Source organism: Geotrypetes seraphini, chromosome 7, assembly GCF_902459505.1.
Source record: "Geotrypetes seraphini chromosome 7, aGeoSer1.1, whole genome shotgun sequence".
Lineage (NCBI taxonomy): Eukaryota > Metazoa > Chordata > Amphibia > Gymnophiona > Dermophiidae > Geotrypetes > Geotrypetes seraphini.
Genome location: NC_047090.1, coordinates 122,555,302 through 122,581,401, shown reverse-complemented (window position 1 = coordinate 122,581,401; position 26,100 = coordinate 122,555,302). Strand labels below are relative to the sequence as shown.

The following is a 26,100-nucleotide window of genomic DNA, read 5'->3' as shown; positions in this document are numbered from 1 at the left end:
TGGTCAGAATTGGGCGGGCCTAGGGGCGGGGCCATGGGTCCGGATTTTCATTTCGGAAAATCTGGTAATCCTAATCTCGCATGCATTTTAGAAGAGTTTACAGCCTGTTCTAAAATACATATGAGATGAACGTTCATGTGCTAGAAACACCCAGCACGTACATCCATTTTATAAGCTAAACATTCAAATTATGAATGGGAAAACAAAGGACATGGATCTCTGTGGGGCAGGGGGTTGATAAAGCAATAAAATAGAAAAAAAACCCCAGTATTTTCACAAGTAACACTTCTGCCAATTCAAATCCCAGTTGCAAAGCCATGCCAAATATCTTCCGTACCATAAGTAACAGCCTCCCCCACCCAGTGTTTAAAATCTCTACAGGAACAAAACATATCATAATTTTGATAAGCAAGCTGATTCATTAAAACAGCATCACTAGCAATAAACCAGGTCTCTGGGTACTGAGTCATTAAAAAGTCCAAAATAGCCAGAAATTTAGTTTGACTTAAGTACGTATTAATTGATAAAATAAGTTGCCTTCTGAGAAAATTGAAAAGGTGCTCCTTGATCCCCACACCCCAAATTAATAATAAATAGTTCATTAAAATGGAAAACTGATGAATCTAGTGGCCATCATTTGTATATTCAGTTGATCCATCCATATCTTTCTTAACCTCTAATTACTGGGATGGAACATCCAGGAACGGCAGAGCCCAGACTCCTCCCTTAACACTTGAATTTATGTTTCCCTCCATAAGTTAAAACATTATGGCCCTCTTTTACTGAGCATCTGATGCTGCTCTGATGCTCATAAGAATTCTATGAGCATTGGAGCATTTAGCGCTCCGTGCTGCGGTAGAAACCTCTAGCATGGCTTAGTAAAAGGGGGTTATATTAGCTACTTTCCTATAATAGAACATAGGTTATGCCTTCAATATCTTTGGATAACACCACTCTGGGGCAGGGACCCAGAATGTTCTTCCTGCAACTAACTAGGAAGACACATTGTGGTGACCTGCCACATACCTCTTATTGGGAAAGCAGAAGAATCCAAACACCTACAATTCCCTAGAAAGAATTACATACTAGCAGAATACTTCAGCTCTGTCATGCAAACAAAACATAGACTTTGACCAAATGCAGAAAAAGTGACCACAAATTAGATGTGACAGTGTTTCAAAATAAAAGTTTATAGGGGGGGATATTATAATAGAAAGATGAGATTTAATGGGAGAAAGACTACAATTTCTTCTTCAAGTGGGAATAATAATAACTTTATTCTTTTATACCGCCATAACCAAAAGTTCTAGGCGGTTTACACTAAAAAGTGCTGGACAATCAGCGAAATACAATAATACAGTAAAAAATACAAATATTTGTAAAATAGAATTTCAATAATAAAACTCTCATTAAGTAATAAACTTATCGAACAAAGTGGTCTTAATTAATTTCCGAAAACAGCAATAGGATAACATAGCTTGCTGAATACATGAACCCATGGCTATTACATTTCTATGTTATCTTTCTCCAGAGGAAATGTTTTCTTGCTTCCTAAGCACTTCCTCCTCTCCATTCCTCTCACTCCCCTAGTAAGGAACAGAACTGAAAGTTAACAACATCCCCACACTCCCATAGTGGGAATCCCCAAAAGGAAGAGGCCATAATTGAAAGAGCTAGTTAGTGTGAGAGAGTTAGAGGATTTTGTGACACATTATAACACTAACAATTGAACACCTGGTATGAGGTATGTAAGAGGGGCCGCTGAAAAGTTCTCAGCCCAACCAAGAAGCGAATGATACGGAGCCATGAAGCTTTCAGGTTATTCCACACTTTTCTTGACACTTTTTGTTTCAGTGAGGCAAATGCATCTACTAAAGGGGCATAAGTATAGGGAAACTAAGCCATTGTGACATTACTGATGAGGTTGGCTCTTAGGCGTTGGTGGAATGAGGCATTATGATATCACAATACGAAGGGCCACTGAAAAGTTCTCAGCCCAACCAAGAAGAGAATGATGTGGAGCCATGATTGAAACCTACAAGTTATGCTACACTTTTCTTGACACTTTTTGTTTCAATGCTATGAAATGAAATGAAAAGTGTCAAGAAAAATGTGGAATAACTTGTAAGTTTCATAGCTCCACATCATTCTCTTCTTGGTTGGGTTGAGAACTTTTCAGTGGCCCCTCTTGCATTTAAAACACATAGGAAAAATATTTTCTCACTCAGTGCTTAGTTAAGCTCTGGAACTCATTGCCATAAGAGGTGGTAAAAGCAATTCCTAGAGGAAAAGTCCATAAACTGTTATTAAGGTAGAACTGGGGAAAGCCATTGCTTATCCCAGCATAAAATCTTGGGACTCTGTCAGGTACTTGTGACCTGGACTGGCCACTGTTAGAACATAAGAATATAAGAATTGGTCCATCGCGCCCAGCAGTCTGCTCCCGTAGCGGCCCCCAGGTCAAAGAGCAGTGCCCTAACTGAGACCAGTCCTACCTGCGTACGCTACGGTTCAGTAGGAACTTGTCTAACTTTATCTTGAATCCCTGGAGGGTGTTTTCCCCTATAACAGCCTCCGGAAGAGCGTTCCAGTTTTCCACTACTCTCTGGGTGAAGACGAACTTCCTTACGTTTGTACGGAATCTATCCCCTTTTAACTTTAGAGAGTGCCCTCTCGTTCTCTCTACCTTGGAGAGGGTGAACAACCAGTCTTTATCTACCAAGTCTATTCCCTTCATTATCTTGAATGTTTCGATCCCCCTTTCAGTCTCCTCTTTTCAAGGGAGAGGAGGCCCAGTTTCTCTAATCTCTCACTGGACGGCAACTCCTCCAGCCCCTTAGCTCTTCCCTGGACCCTTTCGAGTAGTACCGTGTCCTTCTTCATGTATGGCAACCAGTGCTGGACGCAGTATTCCAGGTGAGTGGCATGATAACCTGTTCGTGATCCCTTTCTTAATCATTTCAAGCATTCTGTTCACCCTTTTTGCGCCACCGCACATTACATGGACAGCTTCATCGATTTGTTGACCAGTACTCCCAAGTCTCTCTCCTGGGGGGTCTCTCCAAGTACTGCCCCGGACATCCTGTATTCGTGTATAAGATTTTTGTTACTGACATAAGAACATAAGCAGTGCCTCTGCCGGGTCAGACCACAGGTCCATCCCGCCCAGCAGTCCGCCCCCGCGGTGGCCCAACAGGTCATGACCTGCCTTAATCACCAGAAGGGGCCCCCTTAGCCCCCTAGGTTTGTCATCAAAGTCCTATCTTCCCCTCAAAGTCCTAACCCTCCGGCCTTGCACCTGCACGACTTGGTGAGCTGTCTATACTTATGCAACACCCTAGCACCTCCCTCAGTACCCCACGATCCCCTTTTCCCTCAGGAATCCGTCCAATCCCTGTTTGAATCCCTGTACTGTACTCTGCCGGATCACTTCCTCCGGGAGCGCATTCCATACGTCCACGACCCTTTGGGTGAAGAAAAACTTCCTTGCATTTGATTTGAACCTATCCCCCTTCAGTTTCTCTGAGTGCCCCCTCGTACCTGTCGTCCCTTTTAGTCTGAAGAACCTGTCCCTGTCCACCCTCTCTATGCCCCTAAGTATTTTGAAGGTCTCTATCATATCCCCCCTGAGCCTCCTCTTTTCTAGAGAGAAGAGCCCCAGTTTATCCAGCCTCTCGGCATATGGGCAGTTTTCCAGCCCTCTTACCAGTTTCGTTGCCCTCCTTTGGACTCTCTCAAGAATTGCCATGTCCTTCTTGAGGTGCGGCGACCAATATTGAACGCAGTATTCCAGATGTGGGCGCACCATCGCTCGATACAGCGGCATGATGACTTCCCGCGTCCTGGTTGTAATGCATCACCTTATCCATGTTGAACCTCATTTGCCATGTCACTGCCCATTTCTCAAGTGTGTTTATGTCACGTTGTAGATCTTCGCAGTCCTCCTGTATTTTTACTACTCTGAATAACTTAGTATGGTCTGCAAATGTAATCACCTCACTCATCATACCAATTTCCAGATCGTTTATAAATATGTTGAAGAGCACTGGTCCAAGCATCGAACCCTGAAGCACTCCACTGGTAATGCTTTTCCAGTCCAAGTATTGTCCATTTACCCCCCACTCTCTGTTTCCTATCTGCCAGCCAGTTTTTAATCCACATGAATACTTCACCCTCAATTTCATGGCTCGCAAATTTTCGAAGTAGTCATTCATGCGGAACCTTGTCCAGGATACTGGGCTAGATGGACCTTTGATACTACCTAGTAAGATAATTCTTATGTTCTTAGAACCCATAGGTTTTGTGACTCTTCTTCCAATATTGTGATGCTCCTTTCTTAAACTGTAAAATAAGAATGTTCCCCAATTTGGCAAGGGAGTGCAGGGAGACACAGCTTTTTCGTGTTCCTACAAAGAGGCAGCAAGAATTGTGAAACGCTGGCCATCATTGATGTGCTGATCCCCTGTACAAGATAAGTAGCTTGCATGTCTATCCTGTTGTTTCCATATTGCATTGCACAGAGCTTTTTCAATAACAGAGGAGATTTTTTTTATGCTGGTGAGGTTCACTGCCTTTCCTACCTTTAGCCATTTCTCTGATTGGCAAGGGTTTGGGTTCTGAGGCTTTTTCATCCTCTTGAATTTTTGAACAAGCCTGTGCTTGCTACGAATATATTCATATTAATGTGAGAGCGTACCTGGCATGTTTCATGGTAAATGAGTATTTATATTATGTTTTTTGGCTATTCATAACTTGCTTTACCACCTTTCATAGCAGCATGCCCACGTCGGTGTCAGCTCGCCCTTTGACATCACTTCCCGGAAGTGACATCAGAGAGACCCCAATGCCAATGCGGGCAGCAACCTCACACTGGGGAAGTGAAAAAGATACGGAGGAAGGCAAGGGGTACACAGCAAGGAGAGAAGCAGGAGGAGAGCGGAGAGGCGGAGGGGTGTCGCGCCCTTAGAATGATGGCACCTGGGATGGGCTGCCCCCTTACCTCCCCCCCTTACTACACCTCTGGTGACTTGTCTGACAAGAAGGTTGCTTCAGGATGATGCTTAGATCCATTGATAGAAGAGCACATCAGGCTCTGGGTCCCCGTATACAAGACAGAGCACAAAATATTGTGGTGTTCTTCCAAAGCTTCATTCTGAAAGAGTGACTGTTACAACAAGTGCAGACTATGGGAGATGTGGACTGGAATGTTGTTCATGTAGAACTGTTCCAGGATTTGGCAGCTGCTACTCTACAGAGACGCAGGACTGTCTGGGAGGTAACCAAAGCCTTAGATATTGTTGGACTTTTTCTTTAAGACTAGTTGCGATGGTGAATGGAGTCAATATTAGGGTGTACACCCTGTCGGAAGATAAGGAGATGCTGCAGAAGGTGGGGTGGATGTCCTGTGTGGGGCTGATCTTGGAGAATGGACGTCCACCAACGGTTGTCAGAGTTTCACTGGCAGAGAGTGGAACAGAGAGGGCAGGGTGCATCAGTCTCCAAGAACTAGACGATGCAGTTTGTCAGATAACCAGAGACATCACATCATATGTTGAGGTGTGGTGGGACAGTGAGAGGATTATCTGACATTGTGGGCAGGTGAGATGATTGAGTGGAGTGGGAGGTAAGAGGTGTGTGGTGTGTGGGGATTGGGGGTGGGGTGGGAGTATGCTGGTTTGTATGTGTAGTAGTGGGGGTGGAGGGAGAATGAATGTGCAATGGGGTGTGATGAAACCATGAATAAAGCCGAAGGGTTCTTCATTATGAATGAGTGGGAATATGGAATGGTTCTCACAGGGGAATGTGGGAGGGGGGAGAGGGGGAAGTGGGTTAGAAGGTCATGGGTGCAGATGAAAGGGAAACAAAGATGTGTGGGGGGGAAGGACTGAAAGTGGTTTCTTATGATGTTAGAGGCCTTAATTCTCCATATAAGTAGAAGGCATTGTTTAAAAAATTAAGCCAAGTGCAAGTCTCTATCTGTTTTTTACAAGAGACACATGTACTAAGAGCACATGAAAGAAATGTGATTAATTCTCATTTTCCTAGAGGGTTTTGGGCCTCGGCTAAGGGGGAAACAAAGAAAGGTAGGGTAGGTATTATATTAGCAAAAGACATAGGGTTTGAGGTACAACAGGAAGTAGGGGATCCTCAGGGACGCTATCTACTGCTGATGAGAGACATTCGGGGGATAAGTACACTTTGGTCAATCTTTATGTTCCCAATGAGAGGCAGGGATCCTTTTTAAGGGATTATTTATCTTTGATTTTAGGGGGCAATTTCAATCTGTTTTGCTCTCTGAGACTTCCACGGCTGGCATCATGATTGTTGCTGTTTTCTGGGTCTCACTGCATCTTGGCCCCTCATTTAGACAATTTGGGGCATTATGTGGGGTATCACAAGAAGGACAGATGGGATTTTAGGAGATTCTTGGAAGAGCTTAATGTTGTTGATGTTTGAAGGTGGCTCGATCCTCTGGGCAGGGGCTGCACATTATTCACAGGTCCATCATTCCTATTCATGAATTATATTTTCTTAGAGAAGGAATTATTGCCTCAGGTTTTTGAATCTCGGATAGAGTCCATGACTTGGTCGGATCATGCTCCAGTGTGGTTGATGCTTAGAAGCTGGGGCAAAGATCATGGTTTAAGTTACTGGTGGTTGAATGACAGTTTACTTGAGGATCCAGGGGAGACTGAACAGATTAGGGGGTTTGTGGAGGAGCATCTGCTACTGAATGAGGGGGGAGGGGCCTCTCCAGGGGAAGTTTGAGAAGGCTTGATAGCTACTTTGCGAGGGAGAATCATTTCGCTGGCCTCTTATTGCAAGAAATGAAGGAGGGAGGAGAACTGCAAGCTGGCCCAGGAGCTTAGTAGGTTGGAGGAAACACAGAAGCATGCACCATACAATAAAGATCTTTATAGATGTCTGATAGAGGTGTGCTGTAAACTCAAAGACCTGGTAGTAGAGGATTTGAAGTTTAAATTACAGTTATTGAAGCAAAGGTTTCAACAATAAAACCAGAAGATTGGTGGCACATAGATTGAAAACATGGAAAATGCAGAATAACATCGTTCTGGTGCGATCAGCTAAGGGTCAGATTTGTGCTAGAACTTCGGACAGGAGGAGTGTGTGGTGCAGTGGTTGAAGCTACACCCTCAGCACCCTGGGGTTGTGGGTTCAAATCCCGCGCTGCTCCTTGTGACTCTGGGCAAGTCACTTAATCCTCCATAGCCCCAGGTACGTTAGATAGATTGTGAGCCCACTGGGACAGATAGGGAAAATGCTTGAGTACCTGATTGTAAACACCGCTTAGATAACCTTGATAGGCGGTACATAAAAACCTAATAAACTTGAAACTTGAAACTTGACATTAAAGAGCAGTTTGTTCAATATTATCAGAAGTTATATATGTGTGAGAATGATGTAATGGAAAGGGATCTTGATTGATATCTAGGGTCTCTGCATTTAGGGAAGGTGACGGAGGATGAAGCGAGATGGTTAGACAGACCTATCATGCATATTGGGATCCAGCAAGTGCTAAGGACTATGAAAACAGGGAGGTACCTCAGATTGGATGGCTTCATGGAAAGATTTTACAAGTGGGAAAAATGCTTGAGTACTTAATAAATTCATGTAAACCATTCTGAGCTCCCCTGGGAGAATGGTATAGAAAATTAAATAAATAAATGTCATAGGGTTACCATATGGCTCCAGGAAAAGAAAGATAGATTGTGGCATCCGGGTTTTACTTCCATTGCGTTCAATGGAAGTAAAATCCGGATATCGCGATCCATCCTCTTTTTTTTCTGGAGCCATATGGTAACTCTACAGTGTCATGACAGGAAGTTATGTGCATCGACCCGATTCCACTAGCCCCACTGGCACATATCCATGTGCTGGCTACTTCTCTACCACTGCTCCCTATTTCCCTATCAGCTTAACCTGTGCAAATCAGATCCAAAAATCAGGCAAAGTACTTCTATGCAAATATACCCACAGGAAACACAAATCAATGTGGCTGTGAGGCAAAAGAGATTTTATCATTTTTTTCATAGGCCACTTTTCATTTGTTGGGAAGAAAGCACAGGAATTTAATTGTTTCAGATTTGAAATCGTTTTGCCTCGTTTTCACCTTACACATTACTGATTCTTTTTGCCCAATTGCTGCCGCAGATGAGTTACAGTGACGCGCCTGGACTGAGCACCTAAAGCTGTAATTACCTTTATTAGAAAGTGAAAAACCAGTGTGCCTGTAAAGCACAAAGGCCCTGATTCTGTAACCGGCACTGCTGTTGGCAGCTGCCTTAAAAGTGACCACCGATCTTGTGTCAATCACGTGACAGCATCAGGTACAGAATTGCGCCTCCGGCAAAGGTACGTGCCAGAAATGTAGACCTGGGTTTTCCAAGCCTATATTTCTGGCGCTTACCTTTGATGTGAATCGCATCTCCGTAGACGCTTCAGGCCACCTAATGCTACTTTCTGGCGTTAGCTATGCCCACAGTGGTATTAGAAGGCCTAAAGTACCTATGGAAGCACCAATTTTTGGGGCGCTAGTAAGCGCCTTGAAACTCAGTTAAAAAAAGTCATTTAAATGATGTTTTTTTTTACTGAGATTGGGCACCTACCGATGCCTTAAAAAAAAAAAAAAAATCGGTGCCAGTTACAGAATCCGGGCCAAAATGCAGAGCCTTCAACTAGCAAAGAGATCACTTCAGATTGCTCTGCAGACAGTTTTAAGAGGTCACGAAATACGGACTATTCTGTATGTGCTGGTCACATGCACATTTCAGGATGCTTGCTTTCATAGGCATCCATTTGTAAGTCATATTTCTAGTGCCTTCAAAACAAGGGTTCACCATTAGCAGGCTCAAATTTGATTTCCCAGGTGGAAACACTACAAAGCACTAGTTTGTAGCCTTTGAATTAAAAAATTTGATAGATATCTTGAAGACAATTTTCAGAGACAGCAGCAGAGGTAATCACATGGTTAACCATATCAAAATGGCATTTGCTCCCTTTTCCCCATGGGTAAAAGAATACATGTTGGGAAAACAATATGTGAGCTTTTATCCTTACTTGAAAAGTAGGACATTTTCAGAGTTGGGTTGGAAAAGGGATGAATGGATTATGTCTCTGACGCATGGCAATATGCACAGTGAAGAATCTACCCTGTAATGTTTCATGGCAGAATACAGGAGTGGCTTTGCCATTGCCTTCTCCCGTGCAGTTCCACTATGTTGCTGCTACCCAACTTGGGGCTCCTCAGCCTACAGGACTTGGCATTCCCAGGTGGTCTCCAATCAGGATACTAGCCAGGCCCAACCCTGCTTAGCTTCTGATAGTAACAGCAGGCCTACTCAGGGTAGCCAGGCTGTAAACAAAATAAACATAAACTCCCTGATATTCAGAGGTACTTTGCCAGCCAGGAGCACTTAGCTGGCTATGCACCAATATTCAGCGAGAAATTGTCAGCTATATCTCGCTGAATATTCAATTCACCGGATTGGCTGTCCCTGGCTATGTCGCACATCATAGCTAGTCACCATCAATATTCAGTGGCTAGCTGGTTAAGACTAGCGGCTAGATAGGCCTACCTAAAAATCAGGTCTATCTTTCGCTATTTGCCTTAGCTGGCCAGTTGCTGAATATTGTCTAGGCTGGCTAATTCCTCTGCAGTGAATTCTGACCTGGATATTCAATGACGGGGGCCAGATATGGCCCCTGCATCGAATATCTGGGATTGCCATAGACCAAAGGAGGTAGCCAGGCTGCCTCCCCACGGTCTGAATATGGGGGACAGAGTCTTCATTTAGTGTATATATGTTGTGCCAACTTCAAGGAAGAAGCAAAGTGAATAGGGGCTTCCTGCTGGCCCCAGTTTCCAAAAAGAAACTTTACACAGAACATTAATTTGAAACTGTGGCCTACCAGGGAATTAAGTACTTTTTACCCATGTACTTCACACTGACTTTGAAGCAGGTGTAACACCCATGCATTAAAATCTGAGTAAGGATCTCAATATGGCATTCTCATGTGCACTTCCTAACTCCAACCTAATGCAGCCCTCTTTTTCCCCACTGGTAATAGCTGGCATGTTCTAAAGCAGAAAATTTCTTTCACCAATATCAGGGCCAGCTTTTATGATAATGTGGTATTTTTCACAGAGAAGTGGTGGTGGGAGGCAATGGAAAAGGACTAAGGGCTGTGGAGGTAGAGGGAAGAGGTTAGAAAGAAGGAGAACAGTTGAGGGAAGATTAGGTAGGAAACTATGCGCATGGCATGTGTAGTTGACTTTTTCACAAGTTTGCCTAGACTTGGTCCTGACTCAAACTGAGAAGGCCTTTTACTAAGGTGTGGTAAGATTTTGCACTTACTGCACTTTAACTGCACACATTAATGTACAGTAAGTGCAAATGCTGTGCAGTAACTGATAGGGATGTGCCCAGCTTGTTCTCTAAAAGAAGGGTAACCAAAATGATAAAGGAGATAGAACTCCTCCCATATGAGGAAAGGCTTAAGAGGTTAGGGTTTTCCAGCTTGGAAAAGAGAGTGTTGAAGGGGGTTTTGATTGAGGGCTACAAAATCCTGAGTGGTGTCCATAAGAACAGTCTCACTGGGTCAGACCAATGGTCCATCCAACCCAATATCCCGTCTTCACAGAGGCCAATCCAAGTCACAAATGCCTGTCAAAAACCTAAATAGTAGCAGCATTCCATGCTACTGTCCCATGTCTGTCTCAACAGCAGACTATGGACTTTTCCTCCAGGAATTGGTCCAAACTTTTTAAAATACCAGCTACATTAATTGCTCTTACCACATCCTCAGGCAACGCATTCCAGAGCTTAATTATTCTCCGAGTGAAAAAATATTTCCTCCTATTGGTTTTAAAAGTATTTCCCTGTACCTTCATCGAGTGTCCCCTAGTCTTTGTAATTTTTGATGGAGTGAAAAATTGATCTATTTGTACCTGTTCTACTCCACTCAGGATTTTGTAGACTTCAATCATATCTCCCCTCAGCCATCTCTTTTCCAGGCTGAAGATCCCTAACCTCTTTAGTTTTTCCTCATACAAGAGGAGTTCGTGAATCAATTGTTTATTCTTTTGAAAAGTACAAAGACTAGGGGCCATTCAATGAAGTTACATGAAAATACTTTTAAAACAAATAGGAAGAAATATCTTCTCACTCAACAAATAGTCAAGCTCTGGAACACATTGCTAGAGGATGTGGTAACAGTAGGTAGCGTATCTGGGTTTAAAAAAGATTTGGATAAGTTCCTGGATTAAAAGTCCATAGTCATGGGGAAAGCCACTGCTTGTCCCTTGGATCAGTAATGTGGAATCTTGCTTCTGTTTTGGATTCTGCCAGGTATTTATGACCTGGATTGGTCACTGTTGGAAGCAAGATACTGGATTAAATCAACTATCGGTCTGATCCAGTATGACTGTTCTTATGAGACTCTCTGTTAACCGGAATGCAAGCAACCAGCAAAAAAAACTATCAAAGAAATACTGTAATATTTTAAATAAAAATGGAAAAAAATAAATAAATAAATAAATTTCTGGTAGAAATTTAATTGTAAACTTGGCATGCCTAATGTGACCATTTATTTTTTTCATCAAAACAGGACATCTATTAATATTCAGTCCCACCCCCAATCCTGCCCTAGACCCACCCCCAATCCCGCCCTAGCCCCACCCCCAATTTCTTCCATTCATTTTTCATGTACACACAATATCTTATTATTTCATAATGGTAACCATAAAAATTTAAAAAACACAAAGCACCCTATATGCAGAGAAAATGTTAATTATCATTTATATTTGGGGGGGTTTCAAAGATGTCACCTTAGTAATTATAGAAAATAGACAAACATAGTGCAAAATAGAGACAGCAGATATAAATTCTCAAAACTGACACATTTTGATCATAAATTGAAAATAGAACAATTTTTCCTACCTTTGCTGTCTGGTGATTTCATGAGTCTCTGGTTGCATTTCCTTCTGACTGTGCATCCTTTCTTTCTACACTCAGGCCCAACAATTGTCCCTTTCTTTTCCCTCCCTCCTTCCTTCCTATGTCTTTAGTGCCCCCAGGGTCTTCTTCCTATGTCCTTAGTGCCCCCAGTGCCTCCTTCCTATGTCCTTAGTGTCCCCAGCGCCTCTTTCCTATGTCCTTAGTGCCCCTTCCTATGTCCTTATTGACCCCAGATCCAGTGTCAGTTCTAAACATTAACTACTCCAAACACTAATTCCAATTTTTTCCTAATATGTCCCCTCTGAAAATTCTTAACAAATTGTATTCTGTAATTCGCTACTTTTTTCTAAAAGGGCCCCTCTGAAATTCTAAACATACTGTATATTGTAATTCGCTGCAGTTTTAAGATTCTGCTTACTGTAATGTCACTGACTATCTGCATATTGTAACTCGCTGATAGTCCAGCTCTCTTCGATGTGAACCGCCTAGAAGTCGCACGATTGAGGCGGTATATAAGAATAAAGTTATTATTATTATTATTCTTTGTACCTTTGTTCCAGATCTCCCTCTTTCTCCCTCCTCTGTTATGATCTTGCCTCTCTCTGCTCTTCCTCAGGGTCTCTTCCCCTCTGTCTGCACCTCCCATAGTCCTGCTTCTGCCTCCTGTCTTTCCCCTTTGGTCCAGGCCTTTATCTCTCTAGTCTTTCTTCTACTTACAACCCCCCACTTTCTCTGCCTTTTTCTCTCCTTCCTTCCTCCCTCCTTCCTATGTCTCCCTCACTGCCTTCCAGCCTTTGTCCCATCCCCTCCCCCAAAGCCAGCCTGCCTGCCTACCTCCCCCAAAGCCAGCCTGCCTGCCTCCCCCAAAATCAGCCTGCCTACCTCCCCCAAAGCCAGCCTGCCTATCTCCCCCAAAGCCAGCCTGCCTACCTCCCTCCCTACCGCGCCCGATTCCACCACCCCCGATCTGCTGCTTGCCATCCAGATTCCTTCTTCCTGACGTCAATTCTGACATTGGAGAGGAAGTTCCGGGCCAGCCAATCACTGCCTGGCTGGCCCGGAACTTCCTCTCCGACGTCAGAATTGACGTCGGGAAGAAGGATTCTGGACGGCATGCAGCGGACCAGGTGGGGGTGGTTTGAATCAGTACTGGAGAGAGGCCGGCAAGCAGCGGCAGTGGACCGAGAGGGGGCTTGAATCGGGTACGGCAGGGAGGGCAAGTGATTGCCTGTCCCCTTGTCCCCGACCACAGCTTCAGGACGCTGTCCCTAAAAATGGGACATTTTGGCGTCCTGAAGCTGTGTGTGGGGACAACAGGACAGGGAATCGAAAAACAGGACTATCCCATTGAAAACGGGATCTTAGGCATGCCACACCTGAGTACCCCCACACTTTGTCTACCACATGTCCGGTAGTTTGTCTGGAACAGTTCATGGTTTGGCATAGTGTGGGGTATAGTATTAGTTAGGCCTATTTTTAATAGTAACTCTCAAGCAACGAGAGTTTAACTGGCATCTACATTTATCCAGTTAACTGAGAGTTTACTGTAGTTCTTTACCAAACATTAAGACTGTAAGTGCAGATGCATTTTCTGCCTCCTTTTAAGGTAAGCGCACTCATTCTAACTACACAAGTGACAGGTACTGTACAATAGTTATAATGTACTCCTTGTCCATTCTCTGCCAACATCCTACCCTATTTCAGCCCCCTAACAGAGCATGCAGTTAGCACGTGAATTAGTGTGCCAGGCCACCGTAGTAACAGTTCCTGTGCTCATCCATTTTAAGCCTTTGAAAATTATTCTCACAAGAAATTCCCATTCACGGTTGCAAAATAGGCGAGTGATCTGCAAAATCTGTAAGATCTAGTTCAAAAACAAAATCAGCAGACCAGCATAAAAATATAAATAAATGATTTTATTGCAATGAACACTGCCAATTCTCAATTGCTTAACATGGCCATTTTTCGCCCCTCTCTGGGGCGATGCAGGGGCTGAGGCCAGTGGCGTACCTAGCATATGTAGTGTGACCATATGGCTCCAGAAAAAAGGGGACGGATTGAGACATCCGGGTTTTACTTCCATTGAAAGCAATGAAAGTAAGGAGAACAGATTGAGACATCTTGGTTGCTTTCAATGGAAGTAAAACCCGGATGTCTCAATCCGTCCCCTTTTTTCTGGAGCCATATGGTCACACTAAGCATATGTGACACTTGGGGCCCAACATTTTTTGGCACCCACCTACCCCATCTGTACGAAAAACATGATTTTTAGTAACAAGCCACACGTCACACATGAGTACCTAGGAAAAGGCAGCATCTTACATATTGCAGTGAGCAGTACATCAATACACCCATTGTAAAACTAAACAAGCCAGACCAGTACAGATCAATCTTACACCGTCAATCCTAACAGAAAACCATGTCTTTTGAACACACAGAACACAGAAAACACCTTCGCCTAGTATGGAATATGTCATCACAAACTACCGTAACCCCTCCCCCTTTTACAAAACTGTAGTGTGGATTTTAGCCATGGTGGTAACAGCTCTGACACTTATAGAATTCTGAGCATCAGAGCTGCTACCACCACGGCTGGCCCTAAAAAATGCTCCACAGTTTTGTAAAAGGGGGGATAAAATATGGCATCTTCTCTCCTTCTCTGCCCCTTCCAGAAACTGTATGCCTCCCCCTTCCATCTCTCCTCAAGACACCCCCCCCCCCTTTGGTCTGGCATCCATCATCTTCCCTCTGTTCCCTCCTTTAATCCCTCTTTCCCTCCCCCCTATGGTTTTTAGCATCTCTCTCTTCTCATTTCCTCCCCTCAGATCTGATATCTCTGTCTCCTTCCCCGTTCTCTGGCATCTCTCTCTCCTCTCTCTCTTCCCTTTCCTTCTCTGGTCTTCCTTCTTTATTTCCTGCCTCCATTTAAATTAAATTCTTTCTTACTATGCAGTCCTCAGTTTCCCTCTTTTCACTATGTCTACCCACAGCATGCCACCCCTTTCCTTCACCCCTCCACTATCTCACTAACTCTATCTTCTTCCCCATCCAGCATATGTCCTTTTTCTTTATCCCTCCTTCCATCCAGTATGTGTTCTCTTTCTCCACTTCCATTCAGCATTTGCTCTCCCTTCTCCCCACTTCCATCATCTGACCTCTTCTCTCTCCCCTTTCTACCCACTCCCATCATCTGCCCCCTTCTCTCAATCTCTCCATCCACCACAGGCCCATCTTTCTCCCTTTCTCACCTTTCCGATTTTGGCAACAAGATCTACAACGCCCCCCTCCCCTCCCCCCAGACAACAGGCCTGGTCCTACAAACCTCCCTGCCCTGTGGCCGGCAATGTCTAAACTGCCTTCTTACAGCAGTCGGAGTGTTGTAGTTGCATATGGCTGTCGTAAAGGTCGTCTCTGATGCAACTTCCGGTTGTGTCAGAGATGACCTTTACGGCAGCCACACGCAGCTTCAACGCTCTAGCTCAGGGGTGCCCACACTTTATGGGCTTGCAAGCTACTTTTAAAATGACCAAGTCAAAATGATCTACTAACAATAAAATAAAATAAAAAAAAACACAAAGCACACTGTACGCTGAGAAAATGTTAATTATCATTCCTATTCTGGGGTTTTTTCAAAGAAGTCAAGGCAGATGACTCTATGCACTGTCACCTCAGTAACAACCATACAAAAATAGACAAATATAACCCCTCCCTTTTTACTAAACCACAATAGCAGTTTTTAGCGCAGGGAGCTGCGCTGAATGCCCAGGGCTGCTCTCGACACTCATAGGCTCCCTGCGCTAAAAACCGTTATTGCGGTTTAGTAAAAGGGGGCCATAGTGCAAAATATAGACAGCAGATATAAATTCAGACACATTTTGATCACTAAATTGAAAATAAAATCATTTTTCCTACTTTGTCTGGTGATTTCATGAGTCTCTGGTTGCACTTTCTTCTTCTGACTGTGCATCCAATCTTTCTTCCCTTCTTTCAGCCTGTATGCTTCCTCTCCTCCAGACCTCATTCCCTCCCACAACTTTTTCTTCCTCTCTCCCTGTCCTTTCTTTCTCCCTGCCTCCCTTTCTTTTTTCTCTCTTCATGCCCCCTTTCTTTTTTTCTGTTTCTCTGCTGTCTCCCTGCCTGCCCCCTTTCTTTCTTTCTCCCTGCCCTCCACCAAGCCACTGCTGCCACCATCGGGGAACAGGCCCCAAAGCCACCACCGCGGCTGCCCCAAGCTCTCCCTGCTTCCCTGCATCGGGCCGACCAGCATTCCTCTCCCCGATGTCAATTCTGCCGTCGGAGAGGAAGTTCCGCCCAGCCAGGCAGCGATTGGCTGGCCCGAACTTCCTCTACGACGGCAGCCTTAGGGGGGGTGCACAGCCGGCCAGGTCCAGAAAATGGTCAATCGCCAAGGCAAAGTGAGTCTATCACGGAGCCCGGGATAGGCGATCGACCATTTTCCGGACCTGGCCGGCTGTGCACCCCCTCTAAGGCTGCACCCGGCGCAACTGCCCCCCCCCTGCCCCCCTTGGTACGCCACTGGCTGAGGCAAAAACAGGTCAGTGACAATCTAATTGTAAACACAGCATAGTCTTCAAGTTAGTAGTAGTCTACTTGAACACAGCTCGCTGTTCAAGTTGATAGCTGTCTAGTTGTAGACACAGCACACGATTCTAAGGGCTCCTTTTACTAAGCTGCGTTAGGGCTTTGACGCGCGGAATAGCACATGCTACAATGCCGCGCGTGCTAGACGCTAATGCCAGCATTGAGCTGGCGTTAGTTCTTGCCGTGAAGCGCAGGGTTAGCGCGCGATAATCTGCTGCGTGTGCTAAAAATGCTGGCACACCTTAGTAAAAGGAGCCCTAAGAGCTGTGTCCACAATTTGACTTCTATCAATCTGAACAGCAAGCTCCTTCACTAACGCGTAGTGCGGCTTTTAGCGCCAACTGCAGCGGCAATTGCTCCGACACTCATAGGCATTCTACGAGCGTCAGAGTAGTTATCACCACTGCTGGCACTAAAAGCCACACTATGCATTACTAAAAGAGGGGGGATGTGCTATGTTTACAATTAGATTGTCATTGACCTGTTTTTGTCTCATTTATGGTTGCATACAGCAGTTCTAAACGAGGAATGTTTTCATGAACACATACCTTGGGGATTTTAGCAAATTTTCCAAATCTAGTGTCCCGAATGCTGGTTAAGTCCAAAAACTCCATTTCCTGGAAAAAAAACCCAAACAAACAGATTATTATATACAAACAATCTACTAGATATCAAGGGTGAGATGCATGAGACCGTGTCCAAATTGTATTCTAATTGCTTTTTAAGTTCAAACATTTTATTAATTTTATACATTTATATCAATGCACAGTAAAGCAGTGGAAAAAAAAACACAAAACATATCACTGCACATTGCAATTTCCATTACAACTCATATACCATAAAATAAAACATTAGTCAAAATCAGAGCTGCCAAAAAATTGAACCAAGGGATCCCAAAACTTTGTTAAATCTAATCAAAGCATTATTACATTCTGCCAATGATCTTTCAAATCTTATTGCAAATAGATGACCACCAAAATTGAAAATATATTAGTTTATAATTTTTCCATTTGTGTGTTATGATGGATGAAGCTACAGAGCCCAATATTCAGACCACAGGAGTCAGCCCACCTAAGTCCCTTGGTTAGCAATGAGCAGGGCAGGATTAATTCTTCAAGGGCCCTTAGGCACACTTCACTGGGCCCCCTAGCTCCGCCCACATCCCGCCCCCTGCCCTGACCCCATTTGTTTACCTGTTTTCTTATTTACTTCTTTATTTCCACTTGTATTTCTTTTTTTCTTTTATTATAAAATTCAAAACAAATAACAAAGATTACCAAACTAGTGCCAGTGTACAGTTTTAGTTCTATGCAAGCCCCAAACATCTCTGAACAAATCCCTCCTTCCTTCCCTTCCCATCTACTTGCCCAGGACTTTAACTCTGAACCCTTTCAATACGTAATACTATCCGAAACATAAGTCTATATTAATAACCAAGTTTGCAACTCCTCTCAACTGCCTCACTCCATGTCGTCCAACTTTAACCCATATGTATGTATAAACAACCAAATCTGTATTTCCTCTGGTACGTTCCACTCCATGTATGTTAATTTGTAACAAAACAACAAGGCAAGCGGTCCACCAAAGAATCCAACTTGGAACAAAAGAAGATAGGCTGACAATAAGGAGATTCAAATCAGGTTTATTCAAGGTGCTCCCAGGAACCATGCCTGATGCATTTCGCCAAACAAGGCTGGTCAATGCTAACAGAAACCATGGGCTCCTTTTACAAAGGTGCGCTAGGGCCTTAACGCTCAATGGCATGCGTTAAATTCCCGAGCGCGCTAGCCACTACCGCCTTCTTTTTAGGAGGCGGTAGATTTTCGGCTACCGCACACTATAGTGCATGGTAATTTTGTGCATGCACTAAAAACCCTAGCACACCTTCGTAAAAGGAGCCACATGTCTTTCATACACACAGAACACAGAACCATCCTCACCCAGTATGGAATAAATAATCACAAACTAACTCCCCCCCACCCCCACACACACACTTTTTTTTTTTTTTAGTTCAATCATCTTTATTGAAAGTTTTAACATATACAAGTACATCTATGATGGCAGTAATTGGATCTACACTTTTTTTTACAAAAGTCCGGAAGAGGTTTTTAGCGCTTGCTGGCGGGCTGAATGTTCTGCGTTCTTCTGACGATCATAGGAATTCTATGACCATTGGAGCAGTGCAGAGCATTCAGCATGCTGGCTTGTGCTACAAACCAAAGGAACGGTACAGTTTAGAGGGTGAAGAAACAGTGGTGCATATCCCCCAAAACTGAACAAAATATAAAGATAGCAGATGTACATTTGAAACAAGAGAAATAACAAATCACTTTACAAATTAACAAATAAAAATAAAACAAAAAAATGAAGAATAAGATAATACCATTTTATTGGACTAATACATTTTTTAATTAGCTTTCAGAGGTCAAACCCTCTTTCCTTAGGTCAGTAAAGTATACTGTTGTTACAGTATCCTGTCCTGACCTGAGGAAGAATTTGGTTTCTGAAAGTTAGTCAAAAATGTATTAAAATTAGTCCAATAAAAGGATCACCATTTCTATTTCTAACCATTTATCAAAACAGCTACAATACCACTTTATCCTAAAGCAATAAAATAAAAAAATATAATTTTTTTTCTACCTTTGTCATGTGGTTTCTGATTTCCTCATCTTCTTGTCATTCTCATCCTTCCATCCCCTGTCTGCCTCTTCCAGAAACTCTGTCTCCCCCTGCCATGTCTCATCCTGTCCCTCCCCTTTGGTCTGGCATCCATCATCTTCCCTCTGTTCCCCTCACGGTCTGGCATCTCTCCCCTTCCATCTCTACTTTCCTCCCCCCCCTGTGGTTTTTTATCATCTCTCTCTTCTCATTTCCTCCACTCAGATCTGATATCTCTGTCTCCACTCGCTTCCCTTTCCTTTTCTTCTCTGGTCTTCCTTCTCTATTTTCTGCTTCCGTCTAAATTAAATTCTTTCTTACTATTCAGTCCTCAGATTCTCTCTTTTCACTGTGTCTACTCACAGCTTGCCACTCCTTTCCTTCACCCCTCCACTATCTCACTAACTCTATCTTCTTCCCCCATCCAGCATATGCCCCCCATCCAGCATGTGGGAAAGCAGCAGCAGTGGTGAGGAATCTGTTACAGGAAGGTCTAGCGATAACTGCTTCTGCCGGTCCATCCCCCTCCGACATTACTTCTTCCGGAGCAAGTAAGTGACATCGTAGGGGGATGGACCGGCAGAAGCAGTCATTGCGGGATCTTTCTGTAACAAATCCAGCCGCATTGCCGTTGCTGCTGGGGGGGGCCCGTCCATTCCCGTTGCTGCGGGGGGGGGGGGGGAGGGCATTGCTGTTGCTGCAGGGGGAGCCTGTTGCCATAGATGCTGGGAGGGGGCCATTGCTGTTTAAAAAAATGGCAAAGTGAGTCATCCTCCTTCAGCGGGCCCCCCTCACAGTTTCGGGCCCTAGGCACGTACCTATTGGGCCTATTGATTAATCCGGGCCTGGGGACAGGGCCTGGCATGCACTGCTGCTCGGTCAAAGCTGGCTTCTGATGCGAGCTGCCGAGGCAGAAACAGGAAGCTGCGTCAGTGAGGAAGCTTTGAGTTGAGCACCGCTTGCAACAGAATGGTTGCCGCCGATGTCAGGGGTGGGCCCGATGCCGCCGATGCCAATCTTTCCCGGCGGCCCGTCACCATTTTTAAAAAAACAAAAAGCTGAGTCATTTTGTTACTTCTTTTTGCAGCAGGCCTCCCTGGCAAGTTTGGGCCCTAGGTACTTGCCTCCTGAGCCTACCCATTAATCCGGCCCTGGCAGTGATATTGGATATTCAATGCTGGGCTGTTTCCAGTGACTGGCGTTTGAATATCTTGGGGGGGGGGGGGGTTTGACTGTCTATAACTTAACTGGTTAAGAACATAAGAATTGCCATACTGGGACAGACCGAATGTCCATCAAGCCCAGTATCCTGTTTTCAACAGTGGCCAACCCAGGTCCCAAGTACCTAGCTAGATCCTAAATAGTAAAATAGATTGTAAGCTGCTTATCCTAGGAATAAATAGTGGATTTCCCTAAGCAATCTCAATAATGGCCTATGGACTTCTCTTTTAGGAAATTATCCACACTTTTTTTAAACCCTGCTTTCACCACATTCTCTGACAATGAATTCCAGAGTTTAGTTACACGTTGTGTGAAGATATATTTTCTTTAATTTGTTTTAAATCTACTATTTAGTAGCTTCATCACATGTCCCCTAGTCCTAATATTTTTGAAGAGAATGAACAAGCGATTCACATCTACCCTTTCCACACCACTAATTATTTTATAGACCTCTATCATATCATTCCTGAGCAATCTCTTCTCTAAGCTGAAGAGCCCTAGCCACTTTAGCCTCTCCTCATATGGAAGTTGTCCCATCCTTTTATCATTTATGTCTCCCTTCTCTGTACATTTTCTAGTTCTGCTATATCTTTTTTGAGATATGACAACTAGATCCTTTACCTGGGCAGTGGCTCCTAACACAGAACCTAGCATCACATAGTTATAGTTCGGGTTCCTCTTTCCAAGCCTATTTTGAAACCCTGTCAAGCTGATTTCACTGCATTCTCCAGCAACAAATTCCAGAGTTTAATTACACATTGTGTGAAGAAACATTTTTTCCAGTTTGTTTTAAATCTACTACTTAGTAGCTTCATTGCAAGCCCCCTAGTACTAGTACTCTTGGAAAAAGTGAACAAGCATTTCACATCTACCCTTTCCACACCACTAATTATTTTATAGACCTCTATCGTATCACCCCTGAGCCATCTCTTTTCCAAGCTGAAGAGCCCTAGTCGCTTTAGCCATTCTTCATAGGGAAGTGTATATAATTCACCTTAAATTAGATTGTACAGTAAAACTCAGTAAATTTGTTTATAATAACAAGGTCAAAGAAGGTGTTTCATATTCATGGTTTGAAAGTATCAGGGTCAATACACTCAGTCAATTTTAATCCAGTCTGACAGAGTCACACAGTAATCCTCTCTCCCCTGCTAACTATGTTAGGGAATTCTCCTATTCTATCTAGTCTTTCTCAAATCAGTCAAAATATACTTGCAAGAAAATTTTAAAGGGACTAGCTTAAATATGGTTCTACTTGCCAGTTATTCTTTGACTCTTGAGTCCAGAACACACTCAGAAATTCATTGGTTAAAGAGAAGGGATCAAGAGAAAGGTCTAAGGATAGAAAACTGAACAAACATAGCATCAGAAGCATAGTGGTCTAATCTAATCTAATCTTTATTTTATATACCGAATCTGCTCCCTAAGGAGCTCGACTCGGTTTACAGTTCGTTAAAAAAACCTTAGTTGGACTCAACATGTAGAGCAGTGGCATAGTCAGATCTCAGATTGGAAGGGAAGAAATATTTTGCCCTGCCTACCCACCGCTCTCTGTCCCCCACTATCGCAACCCCATGCACCTGGACTGGTGGGGGTCCCCAAGCCCCACCAACAGAAGCCCTCTTCCAGTGATGTTTCTTTTCCTGCCAAGCTGCCTGCCCTCCCTCCCTCCCTCCACTTGCATAGTTTTAGTGAAATTGAGTATACATAAGGGAGGCCCATTGCCTGCACAGGGTCAGTTGCCAACCAAACCAGCAGACAGCACATGAAATGGGGGGGGGAGGGGCAGTCCCATGGCTACACACCTGATTAAAGAAATCTTTTGTGAAATTTCAAAGGAAAATGAATTCAGATGATGGACATGTAGTAAATTTCATCTGCGATGAAAACAGACTCTTAAAAATAGGTTTATCTGATGCTTTTCTTAGCTGGTTTAAAGAGGTTTTGAATATTAGGAGGCATAATGTTAAAAATAACAACTTTAAATTCTTCTTTGAAATCTAGTAGAGGAGACTTTCAGGATCCATCCCTTTTTTTATACAGAGAAAGAGAGAGACTGACTAACTATTAGGCTACTTCCCTTTCCTAACAGAGCAGCAGGCTGGGAACCAGAAGGTCTTGGTTCAAGTCCCACAGCAGTTCCCTTTTAGCTTTGGGCAAATCACTTAATCCACCATGCCTCAGGAGAAGGCAATGGCAGACCACTCGGGGATCATGCCAAGAAAACCACGAGAGACCACTGTTGGAAACAGGATACTGGGCTTGATGAACCTTTGCTCTGTTCCAGTATGGCAATTCTTACGTTCTTATTTACCCATCAGGCTGCCATACAGTGAAAGAGCTTCTTCCTATGAAGTCTTTTTCACAAACGAAAAATATTTTTATTCAGTAAACTTCTAAACTGAATTTTTTATATTTTAACTAATAACCAATTTGTCAAATTGTATTCAATTTTTAACTTGATATCTGAAAATTGATTATATTTTATAAATTTTGATACTTGTACTTGCCTGTAATCCGCTTTGGAATTAGTGAATTAAATTAAACTTAAATTGAAAAAAAAAAATTGGATATTGCTCTAGAAGATTTTTTCATATCTAAATACTGTATTTAAAATGTTGCATAATGCAAAACCAGACTGAGGAGCTCAGATTATGGAATGGAACTGCCTCCATTCCAGCAGTTTTATTACAAAGAGGAATAAAGACACACTGAAGAGCAACCAGTCTACAGTTCTGCCAAAAGCCTCAAGCATAGCAGTTATTTACATAAATTATGTGCAAATTATGGTCAAATCCAAATAACCTATATCCTCTAGAATAAAACCCTAAGCGCGCATGCGCACTTACAATGCCATGATCCCTGACTCTGTGATGTGTGCCTCCGTGTCAGACATGCGCAGTAGAAGGAGCCAGCGGTGGTACACTGGCTCTTTCTACTGCACATGCGGAGGCACCTTATCCACGGAGGCGGCAACCAAGGCGGTGACTCCCCTCCTTCCGCCTTCACTCCGTCTAACACAGGTCCCTCCAGGTCTGGCCGCAGCCCGCGGTCTGGCTGGCTCCCTTACTGAAGTTATTCTTCAGTCTGTTGCTGCCGCCGCACCTCCTTTCACGAGCTGCACCTGCGTCGGAAGCCTCCCTGATATCACATCAGACAGAAGGCTTCCGACGCAGGTGCGGATTGTGAGAGGAGCCGCGGCGGCAGTTTTGAACTCAAAAATAACTTCAGCAAGGGAGCCGGTAAGGAACGAGGAAGAGAAATGCTGCTACCCTGCTGCACAGGGAAGGGGGAATGCTGCTGCTGCAGCACAGGGAAGGGGGGGAAATGCTTCTGCTGCTGCTGCACAGGGAAGTGGGGGGGGGTAATGCTGCTGCTGCTGCACAGGGAAGTGGGGGGATGAATGCTGCTGCTGCACAGGGAAGGGGGGAATGCTGCTGCTGCTGCTGCACAGGGAAATGGGGTTAATGCTGCTGCTGCACAGGGAAGTGTGGAGGGGAGAGGGAAAGGGGGCCAGGGAGCAATTTTGGTTTGCTTTGGGGGGGGGGAGACAGAAGGGGGCCATGGAGAGAGCTAGAAAGACAGGCAGGCAGTACACGAGAACGAAAGACAGACACACAGAAAGACAGCGGGCAGGGAGAGAGACAGAAGGAAAAAAGACAGACAGACAGGGGGGCCAGAGAGAGAGAGACAGACAGAAAGAAAGACAGACAGACAAAGGGGGCCAGGGAGAGAGACAGACAGAAAGACAGACACCGGGAGGGAAAGAGATAGAAAGCAAGAAAGACAGACAGCGGGAGGGAGAGAGACAGAAAAAAAAGGAAGATAGAGACAGGGGCAGGGAGAGACACAGAAAGAAAGAAAGACAGACAGACATATATTCTAGCACCTGTTAATGTAACGGGCTTAAACACTAGTATGTATATAATAATCTAGCTGATCCCTGTGCCTGGAAATGTTTTCCTAAGCTTCTATTCTTACATGCAATTGCGTTTTTCATAATTAACACCAACATCAATCTCTTGGCTCTTTTGCTACAGGCAGCCCCATATTTCTGACTCTGCAAAATGTTTGTTCTCTATAATCTCTGCTGACATCTTATCGTCCACAGCTTATCTTATTTGCTTCTTCTTTAGTTTGTTCTAATTTTGGCACGTGAAAGCTGATAATATTTTCCCCCTTCCTGTGTGCATGGTGCATAACACATTTCTGCAAGAGCATTAAAGACAGCACAAAGTAGTTTCTATCCCCTGGCCTGGACATAGCCCAGTACTGGTTTCAATGCAAAGATACTATTTCTGCAAGGACCAATATTGGAATAACCAAATTTGGAGCAGCATTTGCTTGTATTTCTCATATTTGGAACACATGATTTTAATGTATACTCTAGAAATTGTTGTATCAGTGTTTTTCTAGAATATACATCAAAATTGTTCATTTCCACAAAACCCTACTGTAATAGTGTACTATCAAAATCTACTCTCTGGAAAATAGGAGAAAAAAGACCCTAGAACTTGTCCATCCTGCAGGTACTTAACACTGCTACAGGAATGGAAAAAATTCTCAGAAGTCATTAAAAAAACTTCCTTTATATAAACTATTAAATTCCATCAAATAAAGGCCACCTTTTATCAAGCTGCGTTAGGGTTTTTTCTATCACCAGCTGCTGTGGTAAAAGCTCCGACACTCATGGAAATTCTAAGAGCGTCGGAGCATTCACCACAATAACCAGCAATAAAAAACCCAAATGTGGCTTGATAAAAGGGACCAAATTTCATATACATTTCTCCTTCCGTATTTGCGGTTTTGATTATTCAGGTTTTTTGATTATTCACATTTGCTGGCTCCTCCTCCCAAATTGCATCAGCTTGCATAGAGAAATCGCCGATTCCAAGCGTTTACAGAGAAAATCGCTGATTCCCGGCACTTTCTTCACCGTGTTTTGCCTCTCCTTCAGGAACAGGCCAGTTCTCCCACCATGTTATTTGCGGTTTCACCATATTCACGATGGTTTTTAATAGAAAACAGCGAATAACATATGAAAAAGTTAGTCACGGTTTTTCTGTATTTGCGGTTCTGATAATCCCCTAGCACAGCAAATATGGAGGGAGAAATGTACCTAATAAAAAATAATCAGAAATGTAACAACATATCTACAGAAATGTACAATCCCCCAATTCTGTATATAGTGCCATACATTGTGCACACAAATTGATATGCACAGCTGATTTGCATGCACAACTGAATTGTTTAACAAGACCAATTGGCACTGATAATTAGGTGCTAATTTCCACTAATTAGAAGTTACACACACAGCTTGGTAGGCACTTTCTATAAAATGGTGCATGCCAGTTCTAGTGTGTGAATCTCAAAAGGGGTATGGCCAGGGAATATGCATCATCAGATCGTGGGTGTGCCTAAAACCTGTGTGCAATCACTGTTATAGAATATGCCTGATCTGTTCACAACTTAGGCACAGGTATTTAGGCCTGGTTTTCCTTGGCCTAAATAGATGCACCTAAAAGTTATGTTATGTACAGTCGCTTAGCAAGCCTTTTATAGAATCACACGAAGTGCCGTTATGATCAGCACTGATTATTTTGGGCACTATATATCCACTCAAAGCTTTTTATAATTGATG

General features: G+C 43.6%; 1 protein-coding gene across 2 annotated transcripts in view; it reads right to left on the bottom strand.

Moving 5' to 3' along the window:
* Nucleotides 1-26,100, bottom strand: part of PLCB2 (phospholipase C beta 2) — a 166,000-nt gene that overhangs the window by 99,441 nt on the left and 40,459 nt on the right. For both annotated transcript variants that reach the window (XM_033953411.1, XM_033953410.1), the window contains exon 3: nucleotides 17,129-17,197. In XM_033953411.1, the coding sequence (XP_033809302.1) occupies nucleotides 17,129-17,197 (69 nt within the window). The remainder of the gene's footprint in view (nucleotides 1-17,128; nucleotides 17,198-26,100) is intronic.